The sequence below is a fragment of the Castanea sativa genome, chromosome 5, assembly GCF_040712315.1.
Source record: "Castanea sativa cultivar Marrone di Chiusa Pesio chromosome 5, ASM4071231v1".
Classification (NCBI taxonomy): Eukaryota; Viridiplantae; Streptophyta; class Magnoliopsida; order Fagales; family Fagaceae; genus Castanea; species Castanea sativa.
The window spans coordinates 80,447,048-80,463,729 of record NC_134017.1 but is presented as its reverse complement, the minus strand read 5'-3'; the positions used below and the strand labels follow the sequence as shown (position 1 = coordinate 80,463,729).

The following is a 16,682-nucleotide window of genomic DNA, read 5'->3' as shown; positions in this document are numbered from 1 at the left end:
AAGTTGCATGGGGGCACATCCGAAAATGAAGATGATCACGGACTTGGTGATGATGCAACCCATATTGATGTTACTAGGGATGACTTCGAGGAGTTCTTAGATACCATGGGTGAACATGAGGATGTTGATCATATCGAAGATGTGGTTATTGAAGAGAATAGAGACACATGCCCCGGTCCCGATCCTACGCCGGAATGGTTCACCAAAAACACTTGGGATAATATGTTTGATCCATCATTGGTTATGCAAGAAGAAGTATCAAGTTGGATGCCTAGGGAGTAGCTAATGAAAGGGATGGTATTCACAACTAAATTCGCAGTGAGACATGCGTTGACTTAGTATGCAATGCGAGAGAATTTTAGCTTCAAAACAGAGCATTCAGACACAGAGAGGCTTATGGTGAGTTGCAAGGATGATTCTTGTCCATGGTCAGTCCGTGCGATCTATTGCAAGGGAGACAATGCCTGGAAGATTGCAAACTGCAAGGGCCCCCACACGTGTGACAAAATTCAGAATGCTCATGATGGTCGGATGATTGATTCGGTGTTCCTAGCATACGTACTTGAGCGCTATATACAAGAAGACCATGCGTATAAGATAAAGAACTTACGCCACATTACTTTGGCAGACTTAAAACACGAAGTATCTCACTACAAGGTATTCTTTAACTTGCATTCTTTTTTCAATACAATGTAGAGACACAGGTCTTCTGTGAAGTATAAGCATGATATTTTTTTTCCCAAACCCCATGAATACCTTATTTTATAAAAAATGAAATTGAAAAAGAAAAGAAAAAAAGGAATAAAGAGAAAGAAATATTATCTTCATCTTATAGCCTTACAAGTCTTGATTTGTTTTATTCAACTATAATTATTTAACTTGTATTCATTTTTAACGTAATCATTATGGTTTACATACAAGGTTTGGGATGCCAAACAAAAGGCCGTTGAAGCTATATACGAGGATTTTAAGAAGTCTTATGCAGAGTTGCCACATTTTTTGGCAAGACTTAAGGATGCAAGTTCGAGTACAAAATGTAAGTTAGTAGTGGACAATAATTATGAACGGAGAACCTGTACATTCAAGTCCGTATTTTGGGCGTTTTGTCCATGTATTATTGGGTTCAAGAACTGTAGGCCTGTGATTAGCATTGATGCAACCCACCTTAATGGAAAATATAAAGGGAAATTGATGATTGCAATGGCGACAGATGCTAATAAGATTTATCCACTAGCCTTCGCCATTGTCGAGAGCGAGAGCACAGAGACTTGGGGTTGGTTCTTGGCTTGTATAAGAAGGTACGTTACTGACTGGAGACACCTGTGTGTCATATCTGACAGACACCCTGGGATACAAGCTATCTTCAAAGATACTAATCGAGACTTTTTGCAGCCTCCCATGACAGAACATCGTTACTGCCTTCGTCATCTATGCAGTAACGTCAACACTAGATGGAACAATGAAACTTTAAAGAATCTAGTATGGAGGGCAGCAAGTGCTACCCAGGAGCGAAAGTTTAATGCCACCTTCGATTTAATTGAGAATATGAAACGAGATGCGCACCAATATCTGAAGGATGTGCCCAAAGAGAAATGAGCTCTAACTTTTGACAAGGGTTACTGTTATGGGGCGATGACAACAAACGTCTCCGAGTGCTTCAATGGTGTTCTAAAGGGTGCTCGTAGCCTGCCCATTACGGCAATGGTGAAATACACATGGTTCAAACTAAATGCTTATTTTGATAATCGTCGCAATAAGAGCATAGAGCAGTTGAATTCGAGGAAAAAACGGTGTAAATATGCCTTGGATATCTTCATGAGAAATAAGGAGAAGGCGAAGCATCACAGGGTGACGAGATTGAGCGTGTAACAACAATCATATCAAGTAGATACACCGCATAATCCAGGGACTGGTGGACATGGGGATCACACACATGGAGTTAATCTACTGCAAAGAACTTACACATGTCAGAAATGGAAACTATATAAGATACTATGTTCACATGTCATTGCAGTTTGTATTAGGTATCGACATGATGCAGAGCAGTACATTGACCTATGCTATAGCGTGGACGCACTGTTCTGGAGCTATGCTCCTGTGTTTCCTGCGTTGAAAGATATATTATTCATGGCCGAATCCTAAAGAAACTCAAAGGGTCCTCCCTAACCCCCGATTGATCCGAGAGAAAGGTCGCCCTGTCTCAACACGAATCAGGAATGAGATGGACGAGGGTGGGAAACGGCCTAGAACCACACCATGGAAGGAGGGGGGGAGGAAGGTGCAATGCGGGTTGTGTGACCAAGAGGGGCATAACCGAAGAACATGCTCTAAGCAGAACGAGGCCCCGACGAGTGGTGGTCTCGCGGACTAGGTACACTAAGTTTGAATCGTGGCATCTTTCTAATTCTTGAACGTGCAGAGTACAAACTTTTTTTGACTATTGTAAATGTACATGCATCTTTTATCTAAAATGGTTTACTTCTGAGAAATATTGGTTTGAATTTTAGATTATTTATCTTACCATGTAAAATTTTTTTTCCCAAACTTTTAATTCATTATTATCTTATCAAAAGGTGACCAAACTTCCTGATCACGGCCTAATTTTACACCAACTCAAATTGGGTAGTCTCCATAGCTGCCCGATTTTATATTATCAAAAAGTCATGGATATTAGCCAAAGTTAAAACCGTGAACATGATTTTGAGGAGGCTGCCAAGCTTTTTCACATGGATCTTGAGAAATTTAGATACCAGGATCCATCATGTTGCTTATCATCTTGTAAGTGCCTAATGTCTTTATATCTGATAAATTATGTTGGTTTGATTTGTTTCTTCTTCTTTTTTTCCTTCTCAGCACACAGATGAAGAGGTCGAAGGTTGTTTTGAAGAATTTTATGAGGATGTATATACAGAGTTTTTGAAGTCTGGGGAAATTTTAAATTTTAAGGATGTTGACTGCTGTCCATGCATTTTTTTTAAAGTCAAATATGTTAGTAACGTGTTCTCACCTGATTGTGGGATGTTGTGTTTTTGGATGGTTGAGGATTATTACAAATATGTGTCCATTGAACAACTTGTTGGTTGAGGATTTGTTGATTATTTATATTTATTAAATATGAATTGTTTATCTGGTGCTAAAACTGCACAAAGTTTGGATTTTTGTTTTATTTTGGTAGAGTTATACATATCTTTCTTTGAGATTAGAAAATATCTTGACAAGAAAATAAGCATCTGTTTTACTCATTTAGGATGGTTAAACTTAATGCCTATTCTAGATGTTAGAAAACTCCCGCCCCCTTCTCTTTTCTCATGTAAACATTTTTTGTCCATGAAAATTCAGTTTATTTTTACTAAACTCATGTATGCTACACTCTATCGAGAGATGTATTAAAGCTTTCTGGTTCCCAGGAAATTTTTTACTTTATTTTATTTTTAGTTGGTAAGATACACACTGACCCCATTGAACCCACAACCCCATCCTCCACCTCACTCTTATAAGGGAAGGAAGTGCTAGAATATTCTAGATTAATCACCACATAACAACCTTCACCTCCCCCTCCAACCACCCAGCACCTTATTCACCTTTTTCTGCATGATCCCAGAGACTCCAAGATTGTGAAAAAACAATCAGCAATTCCTACACTAAATTAGGGTCTCCAAGATGGAATAATAACAAACAAACCTTTCTGAATATTAATTATTTGGCAATAAGATCCTTTCGCTAGAACCACATATCTTTGTTTCTAATTTTGTGGCACTTTTTTGCGTATTATCAAGGGGCAAGGATTGCCTCCATTTTCTACATTTTACAGTTGGACTTCCCATTGTGACATGACATGGTATTGAGAGGAAAGTGAAACTATAATCATTAGATGAAAAAGTGAAGTGGAATGATTTGGCTACAGATGTGAAGTAAATCAGTTTATAATTTTCATTATTTGTTGCTCTGTCACGTTCAGATTTTATCTCCCTGTTTGTTTCAAACCTTAATGCTCTTTACAGCATGAAATATTTGTTTTTCTAAATGCAGTGATTATGTGTTGGTGAAAATGTATATTTATTCAACCTGCATTTATTTATGATTACAACATGCTGAAAATTTGACTTGTCCTATTCTTTTTAATATTAAGATTCCCTTCTAAATAAATGGTCTTTTTTTTCCCCTAAGGAATCAAATGAAAATCTTGAGGATGCTAGCAACGAACTAATTCTCACTGATGATGATGTGGTTCGGTTCCAAATAGGGGAAGTCTTTGCCCATGTGTCAAAGGATGAAGTGAAGGCTAGGATAGAACAGATGAAAGAGGTGACTAGCAAGAACTTGGAAAAACTAGAGGAAGAGAAAGATTCTGTAGTTGCATAGATGGCCAAATTGAAAAAGATTTTGTATGGGAAGTTCAATGACTCCATCAATCTAGAGGAGGATTGATATGGATAAGTTGTAATTTTCCTATAGTTTGGTTGCTTGTTCATGTTGGTGACATGATTCCCCTTGTTGCTATGTAATTAGAGAAAATGACTTGCTGAAAATTCTATTACCCTAGTTGTCATCACCATTGTCTTTAGATAGTTCAATTAATTAGTGAATTTATCAGTCTTTTTGTCATGTAAAATGACTTGGTTTCTTATGCTTAAATTTTAAACATATTTTGTTTCATGAAATAATTTTATTAGTAGTTTTTATTTTCAATTTATGTATTAATTATTTTGATTTAGTTTATTTATCAATTGGCATGTGCACTCAACATATTGAGGGCAACGTAGATTAGTACTCAAGTTTCATGGACTCGGGTACTTCTAACATAGTTCCCGAGTCCATGAAACTGGAGTATCAATTGCCATGAATTGCGGCCAACCCAGATTGATACCCGAGTTTAGTGGGCTAAGGTACCACAATATACAGTACTTGAGTTCAAGAAACTCGAGTACTAAGTGGCATTTTTTTAATTCCAAAATGCCATGTCAGCCATGCCACGGTGGAAGTAGAAAATAGAGTACTCGAGTTTGACGAGCTCGAGTACTAGAAAAAGTGGTACATCCCCATTTATTTTCGAAACAGTGTTTTTTGGCTAAAAATTTTGTGAAAGTGTGGTATTGGGCCATTTTGGCCCATCAATAGCTACAAGGAAACAGTGTTGGTGGGCAAGAACTAAGAGAAAAGTAGGTAGTACAGAATAGACAACAAATTAACAACTCCCTCTACTGCTCTTGTAGTGGTTGGTTACATGACTTTTGGTGGCAATGGGATACACTTGCAGTATTCTGCAAGAGCCCACAATGGGTAGATATTTCGATATGTTGCATAGTGTAACATGCAGTTCTTGAAGAAGACTCCAGTGCTTTCCTGCCATAACATGTGATAAGTGGTTAGAAAGTATTATAAGTAAAATTCAACTTAACATAGTACTTCATATTGTTTTAATATTACTTTGTCCCTTTTCTATCCGAATTTTAAAATAGAAAGTCAAGCTTCAGTTACTTGGGTTTCTGAGAAAACTACTGGAAAGTTTACTAGACAAGGGTAAAATTGTTCTCCATAGTTCAAAAATGAACTTTGTGTTCATGTCAATTTTCATTTTTCCTGTTAGTATATTTTTTTTACTATTGTTATTTGAAGCTATGACAACTAAGAAGATACCTGTTGAGGAAAATCTCCATCTTCCATTTGAGAATTGACTATCAACTTTGCTGCGCGGTGAAGCGGTGTCGGGTCTATTTTAGCCTATTACAAGTAAGAAGATATTTATTAGAACTATTCAAGAAAAACATATGATAACACAATATCAATATGTAATAATCCATTTTTGAACAACAGACTAACCTGTCCAGCATGAATAAGACCCATCATTGCCCATGTAGTCTGTACCAAATTTGACCGGTTTCCTTCAAGTGGTACATATTCCTATATAATCAAGCATAAAGAATTCGATATTTTACTTTCTATCAAAGATATTTGTACTATAATAATAATAATAATAATAATAATTGTTAGGTTCTATAAAATTAGGAACTAATGTATTAGAACTTCAATATGTATATGTTGGCAAACCATGATCAAAACGTTTAGTCTAGATTTAAGCTGCTCAAAGTATGTGTTTATATAAAATTGGAATCGAATAATTGCAGGAAATTACTATTCAATTTTTGCAAGGCTCGATCAATCGAAAATTAGACTCGATGGATCGAAACTCGTGCAGAATGTTTTTCTGCATGCAAAATTTTTCAACTCAACCCAAGCCCATATGATATGTAGGGTTTTATGTTTTGCCTTAAGTATAAAAGGAAAAATCCTAGCCACATTTTGAGGTTGTTGTTTATGCTGTATGTGTGAATCTCTAGTGAGATCTAGAGGTGTTTACCTTCATACATACTTAAAGTTATCAAGATTGAGATTGATGTCAAGAGCTTGGTGATCATTTCAGTTGCTGCATAAGGAGCTTAAAGAAAAACAAGTGGTGTACTTGTGGATGCTGTAGATCTGAGAAAGAAGTAGTTCGTGGACTCGAAGCTGTCATGTGGTCATGGTAGTAAGTTTTCTACTCAAGGTAGCAATAGGATGTTAGTGGTCTAAGTTGTTATTGTAAAAGTTCAATTCTTTTATAGTAGATCTGTTTTACTTTGAGGATAACTAAGTTAAATCCTCTCTAGGTTTTTTACCGGTTTGGTTTTCCTAAGTCATTATATCGTGTGTTATTTACTTTTCTGTACTCTTTACATGATATGATTTGTTTGTATTAATCTAGATTTGAATAATTTATCTAAGTAATCACTTGACTAAATAACTAAGTTAATCAACTGGTGTTTTAAGGGGTCTAAAAATTTTACAATAATAATAATAATAATAATAATAATAATAATAATAATAATAATAATAATGGAAGTGTTTGCATTTAATTTTGCAAAATTTTTGTTGTGCCACCTCATCAACGACATTTTACCATTTTTCTTTTATTTATTTATCAATATTCCTTCTTTTTTTGAAAAATATATTAAATACAAAAAATATTAAAATATTAACTTTACAACTCCAATCATTTCATTTTGAAAAATATTAGTTACCAATTTACAATTCCAAGCATAAGCAACTTAAACAATCCATTTATCTATGTAGAATTCACCATCTCGCTTAAGTGCTTCACCATCACGCTTAAGTGCTTCATCACAACTCTGTCCTTTTATTTAAGATATTTTAAAAAATGTAAATTTATATATCTATTTTTTAAGCTATAAATTCATATATTTTACTTAATAATATTTTGCACAAGACACATTTAGATTCCTATAACACATCATTAATATAAAAAACAAAATAGATAAAAGGTAGGAAAAAGAAAGATGTGAAGAAGTGAATCCCACATGTAGAGTAGATGACTCTTGGACAAAAGAAAATAGTAAAAATCCCATATGTGTGTCAAGTAAAGTTGGGGACACATAAAGTCCCACAAATTTTGCCACAGCTCGCCACGTGGTAAGTTGTAAATAGTAAACATCAAATGGTAAGTTCACACCTCTACGACTCACAACTTACCACATAACGAGTTATGACAAAAATTGTGGTAGTTTATGTGTCCCTAGCATTACACGTCTGTGTTTGACATTTTTGAACAAAAGCTTAAAAGTAGATATAGGGAAGGTAAAAAACCTTTGGAGAAAACAAAAAGACAATGTGCTGGTGGAGAATTCGTAGCAGAAGACAGAAAAAAATAATAGAGGAGGATTTCAACGAGGTGGTGGAGAAATCGAAGCCAAAGAAGAAGAGGAAAATAGAGGAGAATTTCTGCTATTCAAACATCAAACATCAACCATTACAGTATGATAGTGCAGACAAGAAGAAGCACAAGGATTCAGATAAAAAATTTTGGGCTGATTTGATGAAGGGAGGCAAAGTTACATTCGAATATCTAACTTGACGCATATAACCCCCATATGGTTCCGTCCTTTCTTCTAGCATTTATCCATGATCCATGGACAAACGTACATAGGATCTCCTAGTGTAAGTTATAATATATACCTTACTTAGGTTTTATTGTAAAAAACAACTATGAATAGTAAAGTTGTAATCACAAAAAGGCTTTCAGCTGTGAATTTATGTTTCAGGCTGTTGGGGACCACAATTTGACTCCCTACAAACCACTCTAAAAATAGGCCTGCATGGCGTGATGTCGAATATCATAAAAATTTTGAGTGTCTTCCTCATCACCAATTGGTTTTGAGATGAAATAGCACAACTCATTGTCCGACAAATGGTATCAGAGCCAAGGTCATGGGTTCGAGTCACGGAAGTGTCATTATGAGAGAGGGATTGTTGGGGGGACTACAATTTGACTCCCTGCAACCACTCTAAAAAACAGGCCCACGTGGCATGATGTCGAATGTCATAAAAGATTCGAATGTGTCTTCCTCATCACCAATTGGTTTTGAGGTGGAATGGCACAGCTCACGGTCCGACACAGGCTAAAGTGTGAACCATGATAATTCCTTTCATGCTTTTGATATCTTTCATTCTACATGTATTTTTTTTTTTTTAGTTTCATATTTATAATTTGACATATATAATGAAAGATATTAATTATTAAAAGATGAAAAAAAAAAAAACGCTTACAACATAATCCATTTTGAAACATTACCTTGTCTGGGCATGAAAGATAGCTCTCTCCCCAACCACCATTATCTGTTTGTGTTCTGAGTAGAAAGTCAACTGATTTGCGCACAGTAGGACAATTGTGGTAAGTCTTACCAACTGCAGCCAATCCACCTAGTGCAAACCATGTACCATAGATAAAACAAATTCCCCAACTTCCATACCTGTGGCAAAGATTCATCATGTAATTAATTTGTAATAATTCAAACATATCTAGTGAATTAGTAGACGAACATACCATGAACCATCAGGCAGTTGTGTGTTTTCAATGTAGCTAATACCATTTCGAATGGAACTATCAATCTCTTCCATCCTATACCCTGGGTGCAACTTCTTAAACAAAACCAAAGCTTGGATTGTTGATGCAATGCACTCAACATACTCATGCTCAACAACAATATCCTCCAAGGATTCTATGGGATTAAGTAACTGAGAGAGGAAAAAAGAAAAGTAGAGAAAGTAAAACTTCCACAAATATATATTACAACAAAAACCTAGGCTTATTGCCAAAATTTCTAGGTTAGCTATGGATCCATAATAGAATAGGCAAGATCGCCACATATATTCTCTTCTGCCATTCTATTCTTCATACTTTCTAGTATTTATTTTTTAATTGACATATTGAGTTTTACTACTATTTGTTAGTTTAGCGTTGGAAAATTTATGACAATATGATGACTATTTCAGTAGTCTCTGAAATCTCGACTACATCTTGACTGATCGACATATGCCTGTTGATCGAATTCGATTGGATGAGTATTCAATTAGGAATTTTGATTCTCTTGAAGGCCCATTAAGTTGTACCATTTAATTCTAAATGGTAAAAACTTTCTTGGGGTAGGTGATACCCTTGGTGTGTGTGTGTTTTTTATTTTATTTTATTTTTTTGTTTCATTTGGATTTATCCATAGGTTTTTCATTAACGAGAAATCCATTAATTATCATAATTGGTTAATCTAGTAAGTTGGGTTAAGTTTGTTACAAAAATGCTACCCTTTTTGTTCTTCCGACTTCAATCAATCTACTTTATTTCATTGGTCCATTAATCACTTTTTTTTTAATATTACCAAACCACGTTTAGTGAGACTCTTACATCCTTCACCAATAGGCCCACTCTACTGATGAAAAGCTATTAAGTGTCAATTTCTTGACATCGATAATTTAAAAGTATTTCCAAAAGAATATTTCAACATGATCCCAATACATTAAGGTACTGACATCTAACCAATCCTCGGCTCTTGCAGGCTCCCAGGCTGGCAAACCACCATTTTTACTCTGCATGAATGAACATAGTGAAATACTAAGGAAAGAAACAAGCCACCCAAAAAAAAAAACAAAAAACAAAAAACAAATGACAAATGTTATACAAAGTTTCTTCAGAGTGAGTTTCACAATGCGATGAGTGTCAATTATTTTTTATAACAGAAGCAAATAGTGAAAGCTAAAGACAATTTTGGATAAGAAGCTTTAAGAAAAACAAATCCCTCAAGATTTGGATAAGTGATTTCTTGTTGTTGACACTTTTGTGTCAAGAATAACTAAACGCAACCTAAATTACCTATTCGTGACTATACAAGCAAAACAAGTATTCATAAAAATACAATGCTAGGGAAAGTTAATCCTCACAGACCTCACCTGTAAGGAAAGTAGAATATTTACAGAATCAAATAACCTCTCAAGTTCCATTTTTCCACCAACAACCTCTGATGGCATTGTTGAGAAAAGCAAGCAGCACTGTGAAGCAAATAAAAATTCGATGACAAAAAAAAGTGATTATGGACTAGGAGTAATAGTAGATTTCAATCAAGCATAAATGGAGCTAGTTACCTTCAAACTGTGTGCGGTGCAATCAGAAACTTGTAATCCATGATCTTGATCAGAAAAAGTCCAAGATCCTTTTGAAATGTGACGATACATTCTTTTAAAGTCTCCAGAAGGATTGCCCCTGACCTTGACAATGTCTAAGGGGGATGTGATAACTCTGAATCAATACTGGATAATGATATTTTAAAGAATCTAAAAATCAAACCTGAGATTTTTTTATGAAGTCATGCCCTCTCGCCAATACCAGTCCAATTTCATTAATGAGATCACTAGCAAGAAGAGCTTGAATAGTGCAGCTAGTATCCCACGATTGACTACCAAAACTCTGCATACAAATGGCGTAAATCATAGTCAGCAATTCCTTTTTTTCTTGCAATGTCCTTTAACACATAAGTCCAAATATATGTGTATACTGGTTACATAACTAGCTCTATAAATTTTTTTTTTTAAAGTAATATCATCATTCATAGTTCAATATAAACTCAAATATTGATCTACAAAAGATAGGTAATAGTTCCACAATTTGTTTGCAAAACATGTGTACTAACATGCATCTTGATTCCATCTTCAGCAATCCATATGAATTCTTTCACCCTAGCGAGATGTTTCTTGAAATAATCCCCATTCGGATCTTCAACCCAACAAGCAAGCATACATATCGCCTGTTAAGTGCAAGTGGCATTAGGAGTAATTTTTTATTGACTAAATTAGCCAGGTCTACAGCTTTTATTGAATATGGAATCACATTACCTTTTCCACAACTCCAATGGTAATGTATCGATTGATCTCATCTTCATAATGAATATGTTTCATTGTTACTTGAAGAACTTTCTCTCTAACTAACTTATTGAAGGACCAACGAGTAAGAAGAGGCTCAGTCAATATGTATAGACTATCCCATAGCATATCTTGTATCCAAGGATGGGGATAGTAGAGATCCTCCTGTAGTTATGGTTTTGAAAAATCAATGCATATGAGGAAAATTTGAAAATCCTATATGCCAATCCATAAGCAGTCAGCACCGTCGGATCACTAAGGCCTACTTTTGTTCCTACCCAACGGGTGGTCAATTTCAATTCAAACATGGGTTTTATTTGCACAAATTGAATTCATGGATTTACCTTAGTTAGATTTATTAATCTTGAGCAAAAAATCAAGGTAAACTCACCTTTGCACATAGATGACGCATTTTTCTTCAATTAGTTTCACTGTAAGGTTGAGCAAAGAGTTCCTCCCTTAATTGAAGAATAAGAGGTGTGATTGGCCCTACAAATCTTTTCCCATATAAGTATGAAAAAGGCATGTACACCAACCGACAGTAGATCCACATTTTGGCTGCATTTTAGGCACCAAACAGTTGACAAGCTAGAAGTACTAAATATTTATTCAATGTAGTTAGTTTTATTGTATGAGAAAAGCAAAACCTCTATAGTGACAGAGGCATGCTAACCTTGATTCAACCTTGCATTAATTTATTTCATAAGCTTACATTATGCAATAAAGATAAAAAATACAGCAGAATTCTTAGGATGTTTAATGAGTAAGTAATTAGATAATGTATAAACCTAGATGCAAGGGAAGAAATGAAGGAAGGAGCCAAAATTCTAGGGGCATTGGGTTGCATCCAATCCATTCAAACACACCTAGTATCTGCAATGTGATTAGATTCTAATTTACAATGCCAATTATTTTTAGTATATAACTCTAATGTGATGTATCTTGGTAAAGAAATTGTCATACCGAAAGCCAGGACTTTCCCCAAGAAGGTATGTATGTTACACTACCATAATCAAGGATCCACTTTTGTGCTCTTGCACAAGCATTGTTCTTACCACCATCAAGTCCTTCCCCAAGTATATGCATACAAATGTAGCTGAGAGTTGTGCAGAACATGATGCTATGGCCTTCTATGTGAAGTCCCCAGCCACCATCTTCATTCTAAAATATGATAAATTTATAGCATAATTGATAGACATGAAGTTTGAACTAGAAGAAAAGAAAAGAAAGTAACAAATCTATATAATATCTAAAGGCTAAAGATTAACATTTATTATTGTTATGTTTCTTTGAATCATATCAATGTAGCATTTTGGCCCATTTCATCACATTCCTCCCACTTTGGTTAATTCGGTTCACTTCAATCTATTTTGTCTATTTTGGTTCACTTCAATAATATATGCATTATACTTATATTTGAAAAAAAAATGCTACAATTCTAAACTTATATAAGAATTTAAAATTAATGTAACATGTTACATGTGTTCAATGGAATTGATGTGTATATATATATATATATATATATATATATATATATATATATATATATATATATTTTTTTTTTTTTTTAAATTCTTGATATGGTTAAATTAGTCAACCGATTATGATATATTTTTATAAAAGTCATTTTAATAACATCGTCTTCTTTTATATAAAAAATATTATAATTTTTTAATTTAGATCTTTTTATTAAATTACATTTTTCATTCATATATATATATATATATATATATATATATATATATATATATATATATATATATATATTGTTGTTGAATACAAAATACATTATATGTTCCATTACATAAAACTTATAAAAATATTAAATACTTTTAAATAATACATGCATTATTTTAACCTACTAATTTTACATTATATTCTTATAAAAAAATTATATTACATTTTTTCACGCATTGCGTGGATTTTCGATTAGATCATGTAAAACTTCAAAGAATACGTACCTGATGATTATACAAGTAACGAAGAATTTCTTTTTGATACTCAATGCGGAACACAATATTAAGATGTCCAGTAATGTAGAAACATATTGCCTTCAATTTTTGTGTGGAAATTATGCATAAAATCAAATTAGTTTCACTAACAAGCATGTCATCATTAACCAATTATAGTATATTCTATTTTAGAAGATATTTATTTTATTTTATTTTATACAATATAGAAATTCTATTCGAATATAATCTATGTGTATATGTGTGCGAAACTCCCTCTTAGAAACTTGAACCTCAACCATTGCCCACTCCTCCCTTCTCACAAGAATTTTGTACTTGTGGAATGACAATTATATCAAGGGTCCACAGTGATTTAGAAGATATTTCTAAATAATTTACAAATTAGAAGACATAAATTCATAAATATCCTTAGCAATAGCTGTTATTTTGCAAATGATTTATTTTTGTATCACAGAAAGCTCTACTAATATATATATTTTTTTGTTATTTAAAGAAAAAATTGCCAAAACAACATCTATATTTTTAAGTGGTGGTCACAATTTTGGAAAATGATAATTAAAAAGCAACTCACAAAGGAAGGGAGGAAGAACATGGGGCCAGCATTTTCGGCAGGCCAATGACCATCACTAGATTGCAAGGCTGCAAAAAAACTGATAGCCCTCCTCAATGCAATTGTGGCCTTTTCATATGTGATTTCCTCTACATCCTCAATCTTTACTGGTGGAATTGAATGTTTGAAACTTTTCTCTCTCAAAAACTGCAATCATTTAAACAAATTAAAGAAAGGAGGATTTATCAACAATTTCTATCTTAATGGGAAGCAATTCATATTGGTGGGTCATGTTTGTTTATGTTGAAAATAGAGTATTATACTATATAGTTAGGTAAATCATAACCCAAAACCATTAAATTATCATTTCAAAGCCACTCAAATATAACACGACCCATTTATAAAACAAGTTAATATGACATGACCAATTTCGACTTGTTTAGCAACATCTTGCATTGGATTAACATATATACAACCCATTTAAATATATATGACCAAAATTAATAAAATATTTTTGTATTTTGTATATGCATAAATTGTACCAATTATTAAAAAAAAATTTAAAAAAAATCCGCACAAATTCTATTTTATAATTACAAAGTTAAAGTACAAATTCAATCGAAAGTTCTTATTTCTACCCATTGAAGTTCCACCCAAATTTTAAAATACACAATTTAAGAAGATGTAATGAAATGAGAGTTTCCTTTGTCTTGAGTAAAAAGATTAGGGACTTTACAGCTTCAATTAAAAAATTATCGATATAACATTTAAATTATTTTAATCACTTCAAATTAATATTGTATTACAATGACATTTTATTTATATGGGTTAAATAGCTTCATATTATGTTGAATATTGCCTCAAATTCCTAATTAGTTTTGGCTTGGGTTTCCTTGATGTAGAAGGAAAGAATTTTTTGATGTAGAAGACAAAAAATTTACTTGGTGCCAAAAACAATAATTCTCTTTGACATAGAAAGAAAAGTATTTCTTGTTGTAGAAGTAATGGTTATTCCTTGTCCATTAAGGAATATATTTGGAGCCCTATAAGTAGACATCATTGCAAAGTGTTTGGTGACTTTTGCCGAGGGTTCCTCCCATATGGGGAGAGGTGAAAGGCTCTTAGATAAACATGATCGAGTTTCTTTGAAAAGAAATTTGGTAGATTTTTGAGGTCGAAAGATTATCTAGTTGTGTGTTGAGATTTTTTTTTTTCCTTTTTTGTGTGAGAGAGTTATTAGGTGTATTGGGACTTTAGGTTTTTGAGTTTATGTTGATGAGATTTGTGAATGTTGTTTGTGTGAGTTGTGAGTGTTGATTAATGTCGTTGTACTCCATACCGTTGATAGTGGATATTTTAGTTAGGGTTGAATGTGGAAGTAAGCATGGAATTAGCCGAACTACTTTAAATATCATTATCTCTTGTGGATGTTCTATTTTATTATTCTTGTAAATACTCTTCTACTAACTCCAAATCATAATAGTTTTTTTTTTTTTTTGAGAATTCCAAATTACAATAATTAATATTAGAGTTTCCCTTGTTGCACAACATGTTAAAATGGGTCCACTTGTCTTGACATGAATAATGAACCAAGTCATTTTTGGTTGATTAAGGGTCAGGCATGGCAGTATGAAATTTGACCAATTTATTAATCTTGTCAAAGAAAATTTATTTATACTAAATACTAACTTGTACTTGTAAAAAAGTAAATAACTAAACTTTTCATCATGTCAAATATTGCTACCCACAATAGTTACGAGTACTGACAGAAAAATCACTACTACTTTTAATGTAGAGAAAACAATATTGGTGCAGATGGAGGAGTTAGAGAGGAGAGGTAGGAGGGTACCTGCATTCGCCAGAGAAGATCACTACTGGCCTTGACTTTATGTCGATTCTTATAGAAATTTTGACGAGCCTCTTCAACCTCAGCTCGCTCTCCTGGTGTACCAGCCTCAGGGTCAAACTCCATGCATGTAACAATATATATATATATATATATATATATATATATATATATATATATATATATATTATTTTTTGTGTTGAACTGGAAGATTTTATTCACAAAACCAAAACAAGAAGCAGTGCAAAAAGGACAGGTTCTGTTCCTCGAAAATGACTTGATCGATGCTGATTGTTTGGTGTCATACGGAACTCAATAATCAATTTGGATGCTTAAATCAAACACTCAGTGGGTGACTACGACATGAAGAACTACAACAATAATGACCTATGTTTTGAACTATGTTTTGAATACAGAAGCGCTTTCCTTTTCAGGGTCAGCTGTGCCAGTACCAAATAAAATAGAAAATGACTTATAATTAATGACATTCTCCTTATATATTAGTAGTGTTTGGTCCCTTAAAAAAAATAGTGTTTTGCGTGCTTGTCTTTTTTTTTTTTTAGGTTAAAACAGCAGAATATTTTTCAATTAGCAAGGGGGAATTGGTATGTCCACAAATTTTTTCACAGCATTTTTATAAAAAAATCATAAATGATATATTGTTACATATTCTTATTGGTGAACAAAAAAAATAATTTCAGTTGTAGGTTCAAATTAGAACGAAAAACAACTTACAACCTATGGTGTTTTGTAAAAGTGTTGTGAAAATATTGTGAATGTAGCACTTATTTTAGAAAATTATACTTTTACCCTTCTTATTAATATTATTGATTCTTTTAAGAGTATTATTATAGTCACAATTTTTTTTTATAACATTTTTACAAACTGATAATGTAGCAAATTCATATTGGTTTGCATTTGAGCTCGTCACTTACATTATCAGCAATTTGTAAAACCGTTTGTAATTCAAACATTTTCCTCATTTTGAAGACCATTAAAAAAATTTTAAGTCTAGAATCTATAAAAAAAAATAAAAAAAATACAAGCCCAAAAAAATTAGTACAAGAACAAAAAT

General features: G+C 33.2%; 1 protein-coding gene and 1 pseudogene across 1 annotated transcript; one reads left to right on the top strand and one right to left on the bottom strand.

The window, feature by feature from the left end:
- Window positions 1-345: 345 nt before the first annotated feature.
- Window positions 346-1,596, top strand: LOC142635913 (uncharacterized). The gene is made up of 2 exons (XM_075809963.1): window positions 346-657; window positions 922-1,596. The coding sequence occupies exons 1-2, from the start codon at window positions 346-348 to the stop codon at window positions 1,594-1,596; spliced, it is 987 nt and encodes a 328-aa protein (XP_075666078.1).
- Window positions 1,597-5,220: 3,624 nt separating this feature from the next.
- Window positions 5,221-15,733, bottom strand: LOC142635912 (beta-amyrin synthase-like; annotated as a pseudogene).
- Between the last annotated feature and the right edge of the window lie 949 nt (window positions 15,734-16,682).